This window comes from Pan troglodytes, chromosome 6 (assembly GCF_028858775.2).
Source record: "Pan troglodytes isolate AG18354 chromosome 6, NHGRI_mPanTro3-v2.0_pri, whole genome shotgun sequence".
NCBI lineage: Eukaryota > Metazoa > Chordata > Mammalia > Primates > Hominidae > Pan > Pan troglodytes.
In genome coordinates this window covers 153,445,219-153,466,749 of record NC_072404.2, presented here as the reverse complement: position 1 = coordinate 153,466,749, position 21,531 = coordinate 153,445,219, and the positions used below count along the sequence as shown (strand labels likewise).

The 21,531-nt window shown below is 40.7% G+C and overlaps 1 protein-coding gene across 2 annotated transcripts in view; it reads right to left on the bottom strand.

Annotated features, from left to right (window-relative positions):
* AKR1D1 (aldo-keto reductase family 1 member D1) overlaps window positions 1–21,531 on the bottom strand; it is a 52,968-nt gene that overhangs the window by 22,899 nt on the left and 8,538 nt on the right. Inside the window, exons 2-4 of one of the 2 annotated variants that reach the window (XM_016958217.4) lie at window positions 18,716–18,878; window positions 6,556–6,723; window positions 3,450–3,566 (exon numbers count right to left, since the gene is read on the bottom strand). In XM_016958217.4, coding sequence (XP_016813706.1) covers window positions 3,450–3,566; window positions 6,556–6,723; window positions 18,716–18,808 — 378 coding nt within the window. In that variant the 5' untranslated portion in view covers window positions 18,809–18,878. Of the gene's footprint in view, window positions 1–3,449; window positions 3,567–6,555; window positions 6,724–18,715; window positions 18,901–21,531 lie in introns of those variants that run through there. The other variant, XM_063815640.1, reaches the window with a different exon arrangement.

Sequence of the window (21,531 nt, the reverse complement as noted above, 5' to 3'; positions counted from 1 at the left end):
TTCTAAGCACTTTGACTTTCTCAACACTTATGACCCACATTTCTGCTCCATATTTCTTGCCTTGTGTTTCCTAATTTTACTTACCTTCTGAATGGCCTTATGCCTCCATCATGAATTCTGTTACGTGATTTTTACTTTCCCAGATTCTAATCAGGTGGTTATCAATCCTGAACCCACATTAGATACCTCTAGGTGTTTCCCTTGACCTTCCATTGTGCCTATTTTACTCATCCTTTCATCCTGATAAGCCTCTTTGTCTCTTTCCTTCATTCCTCTTCCTCACAGTCAGGTATTATTGGAAGAATAACCCAACCCTCTAAAAATCTATGCTATTGACTCTCATTCTTGTTCATTTATCTTTTAAACATGACATAATTTTTAATATTTTGTTGCCTAAAATTCTGTCTGCTTGACACTTAAAAAATAATAAAGTGCTAAAAATATTTTAGCAAAAAAGGTTTTTTGTTTAAAAAAACTTAAGATTCAAAAAGCATGTGAAGTCAGTTATGGTGGCTCATGCCTGTAATCCCAGCACTTTGGGAGGCTGAAGTGGGAGAATGTCTTGAGGCCAGGAGTTCCAGACCAGCATGGTCAACATAGCGAGACCCTGTCTCTACAAAAGAAAAATTGAAAAATTAGGTGAGTGTGGTGGCACACACCTGTAGTCTCAGCTACTTGGGAGGCTGAGGCAGGAGGATTGCTTGAGCCTAGGAGCTCAAGGCTACAGTGAGCCACACACCACTGCAGTCCAGCCTGGGTGACAGAGCAAGACACCCCCCCCTCCTTTTTTCTTTTTTTTTTCCAAGACAGGGCCTTGCTCTGTCACCCAGGCTGGAGTGCAGTGGCGCAATCTTGGCTCACTGCACCCTCCACCTCCCCAGCTCAAGTGATCCTCCCACCTTAGTCTCCCAAGTAGCTGAGACCACAGGCACATGCCACCAAGCCTGGCTAATTTTTGTATTTTTTGTAGAGATGGGGTTTTGCCATGTTGCCCAAGCTTGTCTCAAACTCCTGGACTCAAGTGATCTGCCAGCCTTAGCCTCCCAAAGTACTGGGACTACATGTGTGAGCCACTGTCCCCGGCTGACCCTACCTTAAGCAAACAAACAAACAAACACCAAAAAACACGTCGTACTTAAGCTTCAAATATTGATTTCCCAATTATAGGTTCAGTTGGAAGGTAATGTCACTATATTGTGTCATTTCTCACTGTTAAAATTTTACCTTTTGTGCCTTTGAACCCATCAAAAATAAGAATAGAAATTATCTATCACGTCCAAAAAGATGTAAATGTCATTATTTAGTCACAGAGAAGTAAATTTTATTTTCTCACTTTTAAATAGAGTCATGTGCTGCATAATGACATTTTGGTCAATGGTGGACTGCATGTATGATGGTGGCCCATAAGATTATAATAGAGTTTAAAATTCCTATCACCTAGTGACATCATGTTTGTGGTGTTGCTGGTGTAAACAAACCAACTGTGCTGCCAGGTATATAAAAGTAGAACACACATAATCATTTATAGTATATAATACTTGATAATGATAGTAAACAATTTCTATTTTTACTATGGATACAACTTATATATTTGTTCTACTACACTTTATCATAATTTTAGAATGTTCTCCTTCTACTTTTAAAAAATGTTAACTGTAAAAAAACCCCAGGCAGGTCTTTCAGGAGGGATTCCAGAAGAAGACACTGTTGTCACAGGAGATGGCAGCTCCATGCATGTTATTGCTCCGGAATAACCTCCAGTGGGATGAGATGTGGACGTGGAAGACACTGATATTGATGATGCTGACCCTGTGTAGGCCTAGACTAATGTGTGTGCTTGTGTCTTAGTTTTTAACAAAAAATTTTTTAAAAAAATTTAATAGACAAGAGCTTATACAATAAGAATACAAAGAAAGAATATTTTTATACAGCTGTACAACATGTTTGTGTTTTATTCATGTTATTAAAAAAGTAATTAATCCCAACACTTTGGGAGGCCGAGGTGGGTGGATCATGAGGTCAGGAGATTGAGACCATCCTGGCCAACATGGTGAAACCCTGTCTCTACTAAAAATACAAAACTTAGCCGGGTGTGATGGTGCTTGCCTGTAGTCCCAGCTACTTGGGAGGCTGAGGCAGGAGAATCGCTTGAACCCGGGAGGCGGAGGTTGCAGTGAGCCGAGATGGCACCACTGCACTTCAGCCTGGCAACAGAGCGAGACTCTGTCTCAAAAAAAAAAAAAAGTAATTAGTATTAGTGTTACTACTAAGTATTATTACAAAGAATCAAAAAGTTAAAAAATTAAAACATTTATAAGCTGAAAACAGTTACAATAAGCTACTGTTAATTTATTATTGAAGAAAAAATATTATGTGATTCATTGTGTACCCTAAGTGTGCAGTGTTTATAAAGTCTCCAGTCATGTACAGTAATGACCTAGGCCTTCACATTCACTCACCACTTACTCTGTGACTCATCCAATTTTTATCCTGCAAGCTCCATTCATGGTAAGTGCCAGGTATAGGTGTATCTTATCTTTTATGCCATATTTTTACTGTACCTTTTCTATGTTATGTTTATATACACAAATATTTACCATTGTGTTACCATTGTCTACAGTATTCAGAATAGTAACATGCTGTGCAGGTTTATAGCCTAGGAGCAATCGGCTGGGCTATCTAGCCTAAGTCTGTAATAGGCTATACCATTTAGGCACAACGTGTTTGCGTTTTATTCATGTTATTACAAAAGTAATGCAGTCTACCTGGTAAATAAAACCTTACCACCTCGGTTTGTGTAAGTATACTCTATATGATGTTTGCAGAACAACAAAGTCACCTCATGACACATTTCTCAGAATGTATCCCATTGCTAAGCAACACATAATTGTACACTGGGTCTTTCCAAATTTTTAAGACAGGTTAGAAATCTGACATTTGAACAAGAGTCAGCATTAACAAAGTGAGGATGAGGGCGGAGATTGTGACTGTGTGAGTGGGAAGAAGGGTGTGCGTCTCAGTGCTGGGCTACATGTTGGTTTGATGCAGAGAGCTTAAACTATAGTTGTAAAAACATGGTATAATAGAAATTGCATTGAATTAAAAAATCAAGAAACTTGGAAACCAAGCCTGAGTCTGCTAACATAATCTTCTCGGGTATTTGTCAGACTAGGTCAGTACTCTCTGATCTGTGGTAACAAAACACCACAATATTCTGTGGTGCTAAGTAATACGCTAGCTTCATGCACATAGCTATTGGCTCATGGTGCAGAGCTTCATGCACATAGCTATTGGCTCATGGTGCAGAGCTTCATGCACATAGCTATTGGCTCATGGTGCAGAGCTTCATGCACATAGCTATTGGCTCATGGTGCAGAGCTTCATGCACATAGCTATTGGCTCATGGTTGCCAGGGTGCAGAGACCTGACCTTTGGGCATCTGAACTCACCTTAAAGGCCATGGGTACTTCAATGATATAAAGATCCACATAATCTAGCTGGAGGACCCTGAGTGTCCTCTCCAGGGTTGGGCGGACCATCTCTGGGACATGATTTGTAGCCCATAGCTGAAAGAATCAAAGAGGGATAATTAATTAATGTCTACACGCTTTTTATGATAAGGCAGCCCCTTTTTCTTTGTAAAACACTCGTAGACATTTTTTTTTTTTTTGAGATGGGGGGTCTCGCTGTGTTGCCCAGGCTGGTCTTTAACTCCTGGGCTCAAGCGATCTGCCCACTTCAGCCTCCCAAAGTGCTGGGATTATAAGCATCAGCCACCGTGCCTAGCCCCTTGTACACATTTTATTCACACATTTCATTTCACAAAAATATGTTTATGATGCAGTGTCATCTGAGTATAGGATGAGCTGATAAAACTCTTGACACTCAGAGCCTAGCTTGAGAGCTTGTTTGGAGGTTCTAGTAGGGGAGTGCAGCTACTCACATACACTTGACCTAAAAACCCTCCTCCTTCATCAGGGAAAGCTGTCCTCTTCCACTGAGAGTGCAGCTTCAAGAGGTACAATTGCCTAGACAGCCAAATCAGCTGAATTAGCCCTGGTGACTAATGGGGTAACATATGTTACAGCCAGATCACCCTCACATCTCCAGACATAATTTTATGCAAATCTACCACAAGAGACTTACAGATCCTCCTTGACCACAGAGTACCTAATTTGATGGCAGTCTTCCCCATTTCCGGGTGAATTTCCTGACGCTTAGTGCTTGCATTTTTCCTCATTGTATAACTAGGGTTACACAATATTCTAGATGTCCTGACCTAGCCTGATACTTTATTGTCATGCCACTCTGATAAAATGAGCAAGGAATATGGTTATGCGTGTGGTTTCACTGGGTCCTTCACATTGTGACAAGTGGTGTGAAAGCCTGGTGAAATTTTAAATTAGTGCATAGATTTAGATTTGCTTTCACTGATCTTTTGTTCTTGTTTGGCCCTACTTAGACCCCAGAGCAATTAAATTACTCTTTCGCTAAGGCATTACATAATGAAGGATCAAGGTTTGGTTGATCCTACTGGAGCATGTGTACCCTTAGGTGTCTGAGACATATGGTGCCAAGGTTGCTTATACCCACAGGACAAATTAGTACATCTTTTGGAATATCAGTTTTGCTCACAGATTTTTTGGGGGGATATAAGTTTAGAATCATACTTTTTTCTTTTTTTTTTTTTTTTTGAGACGGGGTCTTGCTGTGTTGCTGAGGCTGGAGCGCAGTGGCTTGATCTTGGCTTACTGCAACCTCTGCCTCCCGGGTTCAAGCGATTCTGCTGCCTCAGCCTCCCAAGTAGCTGGGATTACAGGCACCTGCTACCACGCCTGGCTAATTTTTGTATTTTTAGTAGAGATGGGGTTTCACCATGTTGGCCAGTCTGGTCTCGAACTTCTGACCTCAAGTGATCCTTCCTCCTCTGCCTTCCAAAGTGCTGGGATTACAGGCTTGAGCCACTGCACCCGGCCTGAATCATACTTTTTTTGGTCACAAGAAAGGGCAAGCAAAATTGGTAAAATCTGATTTTTTCCTCTGTTGGACAATGATTTTTTTCTTGCCTTAAAAACACAGAGAAAATTTAACATGAAGAGAGTAGTGGAAAAATGTGTTACGTGTGTTTTGATTGCTACTCTGGGTCCCTTTGGTGTTCCTATTGCAATCCCATCTAAGTGGAAATTCTGTTTGATATTTATTTTACTTTATTTTTCATTCCTGGGCATAGGCTGATGATATTTTAATTTACTTTTATTCAACAAACATACATAGTATTAGCTTTGTGCCAGGTTCGGTGTGAGTGCTTTGTAAATGTGAACTCATAACAACTTTATGAAATAGTTGACATTATTATCCCCATTTTACAGAGAAAAAAAACTGGGTCCAGAAATGCTAGGCAACTCAGCCAATAGTGACAGATCTGGGCAACCTTGCCCCAGTCTAGGCTCTTAATCACCCCCACATTGCCTCTCAGGTGCTGCTGAGCTGCAGTGAAGACAGTCCTGATGAGGCAATAGCAATGGCACATTACATGAACTCAGCTGCACACACTGTTTCTGTTTACATAAGTAAACACCAATATTTCGCCCAAGTATGCTTTATTACATACAGCCCATATTGACATTGTATACGTATAAATATTGCTTTCTATTCACAACTGTACTTTTTGGACAATTTAAAGGATTAAAGTTAAAGGACAATTTAAAGCATGTTTTGACCACCTTTTCCTTGTATGCTAACTTTAGCCTCTATCATAGGAAGAAATGACTCCTATAATATGAGTCATTAAGCAAAAGGCTTGCATAATGTGCCTGCCCAGGAAGCCCACATAGCTGGCTTTTGGATTGGTGACCTTATGAGCTTGTTTTTGTTTTTGTTTTTTTAATTTACGTTTGTTTGCTTTTATTAAACAAAATCTGAATACCATGTCTGAGTTAATTACATTTGCTCAAATGCTTTTTTTTTTTTTTTTGAGAGAGGGTCTCTCTCTGTCACTCAGGTTGGAGTGCAGTGATATGAACATGACTCATTGCAGCTTCAACCTCCCTGGCTCAAGCCATCCTCCTGCCTCAGCCTCCCAAGTAGCTGGGACTACAGGTGCAAGCTACCATGCCTGGCTAATTTTTGTATTTTTTTTTTGTAGAGACAAGGTTTTGCCATGTTACCCAGGTTGGTCTTGAACTCCTGAGCTCAAGAAAAACACCTGCCTCGGCCTCCCAAAGTGCGGATTAGAGGCGTGAGACACCGCACCCAGCCAAATACTTTTTTAAAACCCTCTTTCTCTCCCCCAAATGCTACTCTGCTTACTTCTCCCAAACTAATAAATAATTCGTTAATATGATACAAGAATGTTGAAAATCCTATTTTGCATGATTTTGGTCTCATTTAAACACTTATCTTTCAAACAAACAAAGAAACAAACAAACCCAGACTGTTATTAAGTACTGCCTACTCATGAGTGCAATTACAGACACACACACGGAAGATGAATAATAAAATGAACACCTGAAACCTTCTCACTGTCCCCAATGGAGGCTGAAGGCAAGATCTCACCTTTCCACAGTAGAAGATATCTTCCCTCCGCACCTTTCCTTCTGCTATCTTCTCCCTGATGGCCTCCCCAACTTCATGTTCATTTTGGTAGATGTAGGCCCCATCAATATGTCGGTACCCTGTGTCAATAGCAACCTTCACCGATGTTGCACAGGCTCCCTTAGGGGTCTGAAGTGACAAAGAGGTTGGGTTTGGGGAAAAGAGAAATGGTCTTTCCTTTAATCATCATTAATCAGGACATTTTGCATGTACATTCCTTTACAGCTAAAATGACACATTCCCAATTCCTTGCTGTTGTGATTGGAAGATGGTGTTCAGCAGCAGGAGAAACTGACCTCCCAGGGGCCTCCCCTCCCTCAGTGGGAGACACCATCTGTCCCAGGTCTGCCCTCAGCTTCGTGGCATCAAAAATGTGATTTGATCAATATTTCCTGTGACAAGAGAATTCATGGAAGCCTTTTTATAGGAGGGCACAAGCTGATTGAAGAAGGCTAAATTATAAATCAAAAGGTTGGGTAAACAAATTGAGATGTATCCACAGAATGGAATACTCCTCAGTAATAAAAAGGAATGAAGTGGGCCTGGTGCGGTGGCTCACACCTGTAATCCCGGGACTTTGGGAGGCTGAGGCAGGAGGATTGCTTGAGGCCAGGAGTTTGAGACCAGCCTGGGCAACATAGGGAGACCCCATCTGTACAAAAAGTAAAGTAATTAGCTGGATGTGGTGGCATGCGCCTGTGGTCCCAGTTACTTGGGAGGGTAAGGTAGGGGGATTGCTTGAGCCTGGGAGTTCAAGGCTGCAGTGAGTCATGATCATGCCACTGTATTCCAGCCTGGGCAACATAGACAGACCCTGTCTCAAAAAAAAAAAAAAAAAGAAAGAAATGTAGCATTGATGACAACACATAGTATGGATGAATCTCAAAATAATTATACTGAGTGAAAGAAGCCGGACCAAAAAGAATAAATACTTTAGTTTTTCTCTTCTAGCATTTTATATAAATGGAATCATAGTCTGTGGTGACAGACATAGATCAGTGATTGCCTGGGGTCAGGAGTGGGGGGAAGTATGGGTGGAAGGAGGGATTACAAAGTGGCATGAGGAAGCTTATAGAGTTGATAGATACGTTCATTATTTTGATTGTGGTGATGGCCTCACAGATGTATATATGTCAAACTCTTCAAATTGTATACTTTAAATATGGACAGTTTATTATATGTCAGTTATATCTCAATGAAACTGAGGAAAAAATATTGTTGAGGAACATTTTATGTTTTAGGATATATTTTAATAACATTTGGTAGCTACATGTTTGTTCATTTTATTAACTCACGTTAAACATAAGAATGAGCATATCCTGTTCCCTGAACACTGATTTTTCATTTGCTATGGTTTGATTATTTTTGTCCCCTCCAAAACTCATGTTGAAACTTAATCTCCAATTTGACAAACAGTGTTGGGAGGTAGGGCCTAATGGGAGGTGTTTAGGATTAATGTCACCATAAAAAGGGCTTGTGAGAGTGGGTTCTCCCTCTTCTGTCATGTCAGTAATAGTGTTTCTCCTCTCCAGAGAATGCAGCAATCAAGGTACACCCTTGGAAGTGAGAGACTGGGCCCTAACCTGCCGGCGTCTTGATCTTGGACTTTGCGGCCTCCAGAACTGTAAGAGAATAAACCTCTGTTCTTTATCAGTTATCCAGTCTCAGGCATTCTGTTACAGCAGCACAAAATAGAGTAAGACACCATTTTTCAGATTCCACATAATTCCCTATGCCTCAGTTATGATGGCATTTAAATATACGAATGTGTTTCTTTTAGTTACATTTTTTCTTAATGAGAAACAGCAATGAGATTTCTCTGAAGACAAACATCTAGTCTCATCAAATATAATTTTCAAAGCATCTTTTAGAGTGTGTGTGTGTGAGAGGGTTGATTCTATTTTCTGATTTGTGCTGACTTCATATCGAAGGGTGATTGTTCTGATCTTGCTCAACAAATGTTGGTTAACTACTTGTGCTTTCTTTAGTGTTCTAACCAAATGCTGGACAAATCACATCAGACATGTGAACTCTGGTCCACACCTATTGATTTGTTGTAGGCTGAGCGAGAGAATAAATCTGAAATGTATTTCTAGTGATTTTATAGTCCTGGGCAGGAAATAGAAAGCCTTGGGGACATATATTGTATTTTTTCCCCTGCTACAGTTGAAAGTCATCACTATAGAGAAGATAAGAGGATACGAAAAATGAACAAACTGGCTACATAGATGATATTATAAGATTCATAGTCACAAATATCAAATAGCTGGGAAAAGGAGACACACATTTCAGCAACATTAGAAATATTTGTTTGGTTAATTAAATAACAACATGATTAATAGGACTTGGACAGTAATTGAGTCAAAAGGCCAGAAAAAGCCTGTAAAATGAGATGTTATGAATGACAAGTGTGACAACCAAAGTACAGTGGGAAGGGGAGGTGAGGCGTGGTGTCCAGAAATTTACAGGGAAGAAAATAAACATCTACTTTCATTCTCAAGTATCTACATTATTATCATTATTATTATTATTATTAGAGACAGGGTCTCCGTCACCCAGGCTGGAGTGCAATGGCACGATTATGGCTCACTGCAGCCTCGGCCTCCCAGGTTCAAGTGATTCTTCCACCTCAGCCTCCTGAGTAAGTGGGACTACAGGCTTGTGCCACCATGCCTGGCATACATTTTTGTAGAGATGGGGTTTTGCCATGTTGCCCATGCTGGTCTCAAACTCTTGGGCTCGAGTGATCCTCCTGCCTTGGCCTCCCTCTACATATTATTAATATATGAAGCTTAATACTAGATGGTAAATAGAATCTCAGAAACATCACTGAGATTTTGTGGGCTGGAACTGATCATTTAAATGAAGAGCTAAAGTACACAATGAAGGGAGCCCCAGACAAATGCATATTAAAGTAGGTGCTTGTATTTTTGAAGATTAACCCAAAAAATGAAGTACAGAGGAGAGCATTTAGGATAAAGAAAGTACAGCTGGGGATGGTGGCTCACGCCTGTAATCCCAGCACTTTCGGAGGCCCAGGCGGGGCAGATCACCTGAAGTCAGGAGTTCAAGACCAGCCTGGCCAACATGGTGAAACCCCATTTCTACTAAAAATACAAAATGTAGCCAGGCGTGGTGGTAGACACCTGTAATCCCAGCTACTTAGGAGGCTGAGGCAGGGGAATCTCTTGAACCTGGGAGGCAGAGGTTGCAGTGAGCTGAGATCATGCCACTGCATTCCAGCCTGAGTGACAGAGCAAGACTCTGTCTCAAAAAAAAAAAAAAAAAAAAAAAGGAAAGAAAAGAAAAGAAAAAGAAAGAAAGTGGCAAAGGCAAGGGCTAAGGTAGGAGTGTAGTCCACCATGGTGCTGTATATTTGGATGATGACTCATTTAATAAGGATTATGGCGCAGAAGCAAGTTATAGTAGTGAAAAATCTTCAATTATTCAGCTATCACCAGGGAGTCTCTTCTAAAAGCTGGATATTTACTTACTGGATATCTACTATTTACTTATTTATTTATATGTTTATATTTATATACTTGCTGAAAAATATTGTCCCTCAGAAGGCAGAAGCAGCAGTGAGATGTATTACTATTTTGTACTTAATTCTCATCAGTATGGAGGAACTAGTTGGGACTGTGGACATGAGGACCACACTTTGTAATTCTTTTTTTTTTTTTTTTTTTTTTTGAGACGGACTCTCACTCTGTCACCAGGCTGGAGTGCAGTGGCATGATCTCAGCTCACTGCTACCTCTGCCTCCCGGGTTCAAGCGATTCTCCTACCTCAGCCTCCCGAGCAGCTGGGACTACAGGTGTGTGCCACCAAGCCCAGCTAATTTTTGTATTTTCAGTAGAGACGGGGTTTCACCATGTTGGCCAGGATGGTCTCGATCTCTTGACCTTGTGATCTGCCCGCCTCAGCCTCCCAAAGTGTTGGGATTACAGGCGTGAGCCACTGCACCCGGCCCACACTTTGTAATTCTTAAATGTGGCACAAAGAAATTCTACATAAATTCTGACACATTTTTTAGGAAAACCAGTTTTGAAAAAAATCGGAAAGATCAAATAGGATACCACATAAATGATATGACAGGAGAATCTAAAATATAAAAATTTGATTCCACAATTAAAGACAATCTCACTGAACAGTAAAACAAAAAATCTGGTTTCCTAAAATGGCTGACAGCATCTCCTTCTACTTAAGAAAATTAAAAATGCTGGATTATGCTGGCGCAGTGGCACACACCTGTAATCCCAGCGCTTTGGGAGGCTGAGGTGGGAGGATCGCTTGAGCCCAGGAGTTTGAGAACAGCCTGGGCAACATGGCAAAACCCCATCTCTATAAAAAATACAGAAATTAGCCGGGTCTGGTGACTCGCTTGAGCCTGGGAGGCAGAATTTGCAGGGAGCCGTAATCATGCCACTGCGCTTCAGCCTGGGTGATGGAGCAAGACCCTGTCTCAATAAAAGAAAAAAAAAAAAAGCTAGATTAAAACTTTTGAAAAGATTACCATAAAAGTGCTGAAAAGACAGTAGGCATTTATTAATTCAAACTAAATTTTATGGGAAAGTCTGAATGCAGAAATGAGAGGTGTAGGAGATGAAAAAGGAAAGTAAAAAAACTCCCTAACAGGCTGTGGCCACCTCCAGTCCCTGGGAGAATTCATAACCTATGTAGCCGGAGTCTGCTGACCAGTTTAACATCGTCACTGGGTAGCAATGCCTCCAGGGAACCTGGAGCAAACACACACAAATGCTGTCTGAAGGAAAATACTTGTTTTTCACCCTTGATGCTCGCTCACAAATACTTTTTTAAAAGTAGTATTAACCTGCACACAGCTGAAGAATTCAGGTACCCCAGAAAACAAAGTTCCGTAAAGGAAGACTGGCAGAAGCAACTGAGAGCCTAAACAGAACCATAGATCCTAATATTGGAACTGTCATCAGAGTGAAATTGGACCTGTATCTTACACCATATGCAAAAAGTCAACTCAAAATGGATTAAAGATTTTTAAGACCAGAAACTGTAAAGCTCCTGGAAGAAAATATAAGGGAAAAAGCATCATGACATTGGGGTAGGCGATGATTTCTTGGATATGACACCAAAAGCATAAGAAACAAAAGCAAAAATAGGTTGTTGGTACTACATCAAGCTAAAAAGCCTCTGCACAGGAAAGGAAATACTCAACAGAGTTAAAAGGCAACTTATGGAATAGGAGAAAATACTTGCAAACTGTATATCTCACAAGGGGTTAATATCCAAGATATAATTAAAAGGAACTTCTACAACTCAATAGCAAAGAAACAAAAACAAAAAAACAAAACAAAACAAAAAACCCCAAAGAAAAACCTAACCTGATTAAAAAGTTGACAAAGGACTTGAGTAGACATTTCTCCAAAGAAGACATACAAATGGCCAATAGGTATATAAATATCAATATCGCTATCCATCTGGGAAATGCAAATCAAAACTACAATGAAATAACACCTCACACCCATTAGGATGACTATTATCAAAAAACTGAAAGGTAACAATTATTGGTGAGGATGTAGAGAAATTAAAACTCTTGTACACTGTTGGTGAAAATGTAAAATGGTGCAGCTACTGTGGAAAACAGTATGGAGGTTCCTAAAAAAATTAAAGATATATTAGAACATGTTGGTCAAGAAAAACAAAAATAGAACTACCATATGATCCAGCAATCCTACTTCAGGGTATATATCCAAAGGAAATAAAATCACTATCTTGAGGAAATATTTGCACTTCCATGTTCACTGTAGCATTATTCACAATAGCTAAGATATGGAAACAACCTAAATGTTCACTGACAGTTGAGCAGGTAAAGAAAATGTGGTACATAGGCAATGTAATATTATTCAGCCTCAAAAAAGAAGGAAATTCTGCAGTACACAACAACATGGATGAACCTGGAGAACATTATACTAAATGAAATAATTCAGTCACAGAGTAATACCACAATAAAAAATTGGAATTATTAGTCAAAAGTTAAAATAACTATGATTGTTTTGATTAAAGAAATAAGCTTGAGGCTGGGCATGGTGGCTCATGCCTATAAGCTCAGCACTTTGGAAGGCTGATGCAGAATTGCTTGATGCTAGGGGTTTGAGACTGGCCTGGGCAACATAGTAAGACCCTGTCTTACAATAAAATAATAAAATAAAAACAAAAATTAAAAAATTATCCAGGCATGGTGATGTACACCTGTCTGTAGTCCTGGCTACTCGAGAGGCAGGGGCAGGAGGATTGCTTGAGCCCGGGAGTTGAGATCTTCAGTGAGCTACGATTGCACCACTGCAGTCCAGCCTGGGTGACAGAAGAAGACCCCCATCTCTATTAAAATAAAAAAAAAAAGAAAATTAAATTTAAAAACAAAGAAATAAACTTGAAAATCTCTGTAGAGGACAGGAAACTATGAAAAGTGCCCTAGAAGATTTAGGAAAGAACCAAACACAGCAATTCTATAAACAAAACAAACAAGCAAACAAAAATCTGATAAGATATCTAAAATTAAATGGACGCATCAGTAGCATATCGGACATAGCAAGAAGGAATTAGGTAGAAGGAAGAAGGTAAATCAGCAGAAATGATCCAGCACTGCTCCTGCATGTTAATGTCCAGCATTCCCTGTGTCCTTTGAAAACGACGCAGAAGCTGCTGCCTTGGAACACGTGCTCCAGGCAGGATCTACCTGCATATTGCCTCCTAGTCACCAGACCAATAATTAGTTGTTCCAAGAGAGGGCTTCCAGTGAATATCACTTGGTAGGGAGACTAATTTCACAGCCATGCAGTCACGTTAGAATATATCCTTCTAAATATAAAAGGTAGGACTTCTTGGCTGGGCTTGTTGGCTCATGCCTGTAATCCCAGCACTTTGGGAGGCCGAGGCAGGTGAATCACCTGAGGTCGGCAGTTCGAGACCAGCCTGATCAACAGGGAGAAACCCTGTCTCTACTAAAAATACAGAATTAGCTGGGCATGGCCATCTTGGTGAAACTCTATCTCTACTAAAAATACAAAAATTAGCTGGGTGTTGTGGTGCACACCTGTAGTCCCAGCTACTCAGGAGGCTGAGGCAGGAGAATTGCTTGAACCCGGGAGGTGGAGGTTTTGGTGAGCCGAGATCGATCACACCATTGCACTCCAGCCTGGGCAACAAGAGTGAAAGTCTGTCTAAAAAAAAAAAAAAAAAAAAAAAAAGGTAGGAGTTCCTTTTATATTTTGGATATTATCCCTTATGAGATCTCCTGGCTGGATAAAGGAAGAAAGAGGGTGATACACTGAGGGAGCTGCACACCAAGACACCATGCAATGGAGGTGGAGAGTGTGTGTGAGAGTGGATCTTGGGGTGCAGCATCAAGAGGAAGGTGGAATTTCAAGTTGGATAAAGGAGAGTTTATTGATATGGAAACACCATCTTCTGATACGTGACTTAACACCTCAGGAAACAGTGCTAACACACTGCCAGCATAACTCTTGAAATCTTGGAAAAAGTGACATCCACATACATGAAGTAGACATTCCAGAAATACCATGGCAGATGGTCAAAAGAGGGCTCAGGAAGCTCAGAGAAGGGAGCCCACTATAGTAGATATACTATGTAAGGCTGGAAATCCACAGATGATCTATGTTTTGCAGCAGGGCCCAGAGAACACTCCTTTTATCAAAGAGACAGCAATGCTTTAGCAACAAAAACACCAGAGTTGTTGAGCTCAACTACGGCTGTCCTCTGTAGACAAGGCAGACTGTGGGAGATGTTGAAAAACTAGGTTTACTAAAAAATTAGGGGCCAGGTGTGGTGGCTCAGACCTCTAACATCAGCACTTCAGGAGACCAAGACAGGAGGATTGCTTGAGCCTAGGAGTTCAAGACCAGCCTGGGCAACATAGTGAGATCCTGTCCTTATTTTAAAAACTAGGAATGATGGAATTTTAAAATAATAGAGGCTACATGGTAGTACTAACTTCAGAAGTGAAGTGGGCACTGTTATCAAAATGAGTGGTATCCAAAGAGCATAACCCACAGAGATGCTTTGCAGAGATGGTTAATTAGACAGGAAATCCCTAGAGTTTTCAGGCAACATACAGGATGCTCAGTTACATTTGAAATTCAAATGGACAAGACTTTTTTGTATATGCATATTCCAAATATTAAATGGGATGGAACATACTTATATTTAAAAATTATTCATTGTTCATCTGAAGTTCAAATTTACCTGGACATCTTATATTTTTACTTGCTGAATCTGGCAACCCTACCCTAAAGGCAAGTTACATAGGCAGCCAACAAGTGCATTGCATAATTTAAAGAAACCAAAGCAGTCAGCATGGATTACTGGGCTGGGCACAGTGGCTCATGCCTATAATCCCAGCAATTTTGAAGGCCAAGGTGGGAGAGTTGCTTGAGTTCAGGAGTTTCAGACCATCCTGGGCAACATAGAGATACCTCGTCTTTATTAAGAATTTTAAAAAATGGATTATTGAAAGGCTGATGGAAGTTCTTTCAAGATAAAGTCATAGGTATGGCTGTATACTAGGAAAAGCATTAAGAAGAAAGCACAGTACCCAAAAGGCGCCCTCAGGCTCCAGAGGCAGCATATTCCATACTTGCAGTACTATTCCTACCCATTTACTGTGTGACATGAATACACCAGGTTTCATTAGGCCCAGAATGGGGAGGGGCTCAGCAGAACTCTAGACTTTACCACAAGTATCCTTGCCACTTGGGCCATATGACCCAGCAGGCCCTATTGTTTACATGTGGCATGGAGTTTATGGCAAGCCCCAGTTGGAGAATTACAAGGTAAGCCTCTAGGGTTCTGGAGCAAGTCACGCCATCTACATTGTTGACATTGCTGCTGAGTCCTGTAGAGATAGTACATCTGACCATGGGACATGATGTGACTGTGTGGCCAGAGCTGCCCATTATGAGCTGGGTTATGTAAGATCCACTACAACGTAAGTTTGGGTGGGTCAGTGGAAATCCATTGTAAGATGTAATTGGCACATTTGTGGTTGGACACAAGTTGGACAAGACAGCATGCCATCCAGATGTCATCCAAAATCTGAATGAGTTGCTGTTGCTTACAAATTAATAATTACTTTACAGCATTCTCCAAAAAGTGTTAGAAGACTGGCCAACAACTGGATTATTATTCATGATGATTGGCTGTACTGGAGGACAAGCTGCCACCCTCTTGTAGTGTGATGTCTATTATATTCTCAGTAATAGTCCCCCGAGTGTTAGTTGCTTGTGTTTTTTCTTTTTTCTTGTAGAAATAAAGAGGAAAATAAGGCATTGCTTGCACTCATGTCTAGTATCAGAATGGGGAAGTAGGACAAAATGGAGAAAAGACTTAACTCTCTGAAACTACTCATTTATGCTTTCTGCCTGGCCCCTGGTCCCCTTAGGTAGAGCTTATGAGACCTTCACCCTGTCCTCAGCTTAAAACCAGATCTGAAAAAATTACTTGGTATAAGAGCAAGGCTTTGCTTTCCTCAGGTGAAACAAAGTTCCCTGGGTGATCAGAAAAGGGGAATTAAATGGGCATTGGAGAGAAAGTAAGGAATGTTTAGGGCCGGGTGTCATGGCTCACGCCTGTAATCCGAGCATTTTGGGAGGCTGGGGCAGGTGGATCACTTGAGCCCAGGAGTTTGAGACCAGCCTGGGCAACATAGCAAAAACCTGCCTCTAATAAAAATAAAATAAATAAAATAAAAGGAATGTTTAAAGGATGGCACATTCCTGAGAAATGGGTTCTGAGCCCTGCACCCCCACCTCCCTTTGCTCAGGGGCAAAATGTAGTGGGTGTTTTAGGCTTCTCCTAGGTACTCACCAAGAGCTTGGACTGCACTTCTCCTTTGCCCCATGGCTCATTCAGATTCTGAAAACTTGCTGCAACTACAGCAGTCCCAACCAGAGCCACTCAGGAAGGAATATTCCCCCATCTAACTTTCTAGGCCATGCCTTCTCCATAGCTTGTACCCCATAATTAGACTTGCTCATCATTTCTTTCATCTTTGAACAATAGTTATCTCCTGTAAGGGACTTACATGGGGGAGATACAACAAACAATAGAGAATATAGCTTCGAGAATCTCTGCATATATGTGGTTGGAGCCAAGATTATGAATGAGATCATAAAGAGACATTGTGCAAAGAAAGAAGAGAAAGGGGCCAAGGATCAAACTCATATAATTGTTCCAAGAGTAATTTTCCATTGCATTACCAAAAACAAGGGAGGTGTGCAATTGAAGTGGCATGTGGGATTGTGATCCAAGTTTTAACTACTCTTGCTATGGGTAGTTTATTTCTCCTCATCTGCCTTCCATTCTCCATGCTACAACCTGAGTTTTATCTTTCAAAAACACAGATCTAGTGATGCTCTTTCTTTGCTTCTAAACTTTAGATGATGTCTCATTACTATAGAATGAAGTTCCAACTCCTGGCTGAACATAGTGGCTCACGCCTATAATTCTAGCACTTTGGGAGGCTGAGGTGGGCGGATCGCTTGAACCCAGGAGTTCAAGACCAGCCTGGGCAATATGATGAAACCCCTTCTCTACAAAAAATACAAAAATTAGCTGGGCATGGTGGCACCTGCCTGTGGTCCCAGCTACTCAGGAGGTTGAGTCAGGATGATTGCTTGAGTCTGGGAGGGAGAGGTTGCAGTGAGCCAAGATTGCATCATTGCACTCCAGCCTGGGTGACAGAGTAAGACCCTGCCTTAAACAAACAAACAGAGTTCCAACTCCTTAGCATGGTGTTCAAGGTCCTTGGTAATCCCTGTCTTAATCTGCATTTTCAGATTCAGCTGCCATCACCATTAACTCCCTGTGCCAGGCACTATGGGCTTGGCATTCACTGGATATATCATATATCCTTCTCTGTCTAACTAAAATGTCTCTATACTTCGTATTGCCAAAATGTCCTGCTTTAGCTGTGCTTCTCTGTCTGGTACATTCATGCTCAGCTTCAAATAGTTCATTCATACATGACCACTCAAATTTCAGTAGCATTTCTACACATGTCACTGTTTATTCTCGTAATCAGCATTTAATGTTGAACTGCAACAAGGAACAGATATTCTCATAAGCTGAAACTTTACTATGTTTTAAAGGAAGCCCATTTCAATCTTCATGGTCAAATTTAATTATTTCCATTTCTATGCTGATATGGTTTGGCTGCGTCCCCTCCCAAATCTTATCTTGAATTGTAGTTCCCATTATCCCCACATGTTGTGGGAGGGACCGAGGGAGAGGTAATTGAATCATGGGGAAGGTTACTTCCATGCTGTTCTCAGGATAGTGAGTGAGTTCTCATGACATTTGATGGTTTTATAAGGGGCTTTTCCCCTTTGGCTCAGCACTTCTCCTTGCTGCCATCTTATGAAGAAGGACGTGTTTTCTTTCCCTTCTGCCATGATTGTAAGTTTCTTGAGGCATCCCCAGCCATGCTGAACTCTGAGTCAATTAAACCTCTTTCCTTTATAAATTACCCAGTCTCTAGGGTATGTCTTTAATAGCAGCATGAGAATGGACCAATACATATGCTTTCAGAGACTGTTTACAGAGAGTTCTAGAATAGCATTGATCCTCATCTTGGTCATTCTACAATTAGTTGTCAAGAATCTGCCCCCTCTATTTCATTTTTAATCCCTAGATAACAGAGACATTGTTTTCCTCATATATGACACTTCTATCGCCTAGTGCTTAGTGCGTGGCAAGTATTCACTAGGTGTTTGTTAGACTGAACTAAAAATTATCTAATGTAAAAAAAACACAAGTCATAAACACACGAATTTCATGTGGCTCAGTTCACTCTAGTAATCAGCATTTAGCTAAATTTCAGTAAAGGAAGCAGAAAGTTCTCCTTCTCTTATCCAAACTAATTTTTAATCATGAATTGATTTAGTTTAACCTTTGGCTCAATACCTATTCAGTAAATAGTTGTCCTTTCATTATTACAAATTGAGGTTGCTTCCATTACTACAAAAAGTAAGTCAATGAGATCTGCTTAAAATAAATTGCAGATTATGCTATAGGCAAATGTTAAAAGAAACAAACAAGCAAGCAAAGAGAGAAAAGATAAGCTTACCGATTTAGGTTCTGAGTAGGTACCAAGTCCGATGATGGGAATGCTGTTTCCATCACTTAGAGGTATGCGGTGACTTGCAGCACTGAGATCCATTGTGGAGAACCTGATTGTAGGAGTGATTCTGAACACCACAGGGAGTCTTTTTAGGAAGGTGTCCTAGGGCCTATTCCATCAAAGAAAGGAAGGCCAGAGGGAGGAGCAGAGGGAAGGGAGATTAACACACCTATTTCTCAACCTGTTTTTTTTTCCAGGTTGTCCTGGAAATCCTAAGCATGGTTGTCCTTTGAACTTCATCAGAGGCTTGTAAAACATAACCTATTGAGAGTTTATGCTTACTTCTTCACAACAAAAGATTGAAAAAACAAAAAGAAACAAATCTGTCTGGCCTCTATCAGTTAGGATGCTTTTGTTGGCAAATAAGAGACTGACATAGTTTGGCTGCGTCCTCAACCAAATCTCATCTTGAATTGTAGCTCCCACAATCCCCAATGTCATTGGGAGGGACTCAGTGGGAGGTAATTGAATCATGGGGGTGTTTTTTTCCCATGCTGCTCTTGTGATAGTGAATAAGTCTCACAAGATCTGATGGTTTTATGAAGGACAGTTCCCCTGCACATGCTCTCTTGCCTCCTGCCATGTAAGACATGCCTTTGCTCCTCTTTCACCTTCTGCCATGATTGTGAGGCCTCCCCAGCCATGTGGAACTGTGAGTCCATTAAATCTCTTTTTCTTTGTTAATTACCCAGTCTCGGTTGTCTTTATTAGCAGTGTGAGAATGAACTAATACACACATCTATCTTAAATTCTCTTAAAGTATAATGGAAATTTATTGGTTCATATTCCTCAAATTCTGGCAGTAGGGCTAGCTTCAGGGGGGACTAGACATTTTCTAGGACTTCCCGGGAGATTTGGATGCATCAGGACTGGAAAGGGATCTAGGATCTTTATCACAAGTTAAGCTTATCACCAGTTAAACTGGACTAGAGGAACAATAACATGGCCAGGACCAATTTCTCACTTCTCATTCGTCTCTCTGCCTTCCTGTTCTCTCAGGAAACTGTCTCTCTCTCAGTTCCCTTAACATTGAAAAGTGTTTACTGACTGTCCTTGGAGTGACAAGGTTTCCAGCTCAAACAATGAAAAAGAGATTTTACTTTCTCAGTAGCTCAAACAGTAGTCCCGAAATTGAAACTTGTTGGCCTTGATTGCCTTTCTTGGTTCATGGATCCATCATGAAATCAATCACAGTGGCCAAAGGAAATGAAAGACATTTCCTTAAAAAAATTAGAAGCCATTTCCAAATTTGGAGCTGGGGGTTGAAGGAGGCAGGAAATTCCACCCCAACATATGGCTCCCTAGTATAATGAAGATTTTGAAGTAAAGACCCTTAGAGATCAATGGGCTCTGGAAGAGACTTTCCCCTGTCTACATAAAGATAGGATGGACCCACCAAGGAGGACAATTGTTCTTTTTCCCCTCCCTGTTATCTCATGATCCATTACAAAAAAAGAAGACCAAGAATGTGTTGGGAGTCAGAAACTGATACCCAAAATATGGCACTTTGACATACTGAACTGGAAAAGCCTCAAGGTCTCTCTGACCTCTACTCCCTACCACCTCTCCCAAAGTGAAGTTCCTTTATCTGCCTAAGATCCAGACCCACCAAAAGGAACAATTCTTTTTTCTTCCTCTCCCTGTAAGACTAAGAATGTAACCTTTCCTGAGCAAACCCTTTCACAAGGTAATGTACAAGGTAATCTCTACTCCCTGATCCATTCATTCTCCCTAGTGATCCCCTCAACAGAATTCTTCTTTTCCCCTCTCCCATAACCTGATTTGCCAGTAAATAAGCTTCTAAACCCCGTTGTGGGTGGGTAATCACTCTGTGGTTCTCCCTGTGTAAACACATAGTTAAATAAAATTGAATACCTTTTCTCCAATTAATCTGCCTTTTGTGAGTTGATTTTTCAGTGAAACTTCAGAAGGCAAAGAGGAAGTTTCCTTGGCCTGTACACTTCACAGGTCACTGAGTCCACAATGGTTAAAATGTCCTGAAGTTGAAACTGGCCAAATTGTCCCATATTTATGGATTTTTGAATAAACATAGAAATGGGCCCTCTGTCTTAAAACTTGAAACTTATGTCTTAACTGAGTTTTTTCCTCAGGAAACTGACCCTCAGGCAAGGGACTGAAACTCACTAGATCACCACATCCTGATATTGAGATACCAAATACCTGACTCATCAGGATTTCTTCTTTATCCCTCCCTAATTTCTTTTCGCACCTTCCCTGCTATGTAAACAGATCAATTTTGGTCAGTCAGGGAGACAGATTTGAGACTGAACTCCCACTTTCCTTGGCTGCAGGACTAGATTAAAGCCTTCTTCTCTGGCAATCCTTGTTGACTTAGTGATTGGCATTCTGTGCAGGGAGCATCACAATCTTGACTGAACTCCAGGTATTTCAGCAATAAAGTTTGTCTATAATTGACTTGCCCTCCCTCCAACAGTCATTCTTGCTTATGTACACATTAACACATAGCGTATATATAACATGTTCAGTATTCAAATAGACACAGTAATTTAAACTAGGCTGTGGCAATGTGGAACATGGCAGTAATGGTCTTCAATATCATTTTTAAATTGATACAACAAATGCTTACTGTGCACCTTTGTGTGCTAAAATGTTGATTAGCATGTGTTTGTTATTTTTATTATTACTGCATTTTTGCTATTTAGTTCTATGCATTTTAGCACATATATAGATTTTTGTAACCACCACCACAATTGGGATACTGAAAAGTGCTATAACCCAAA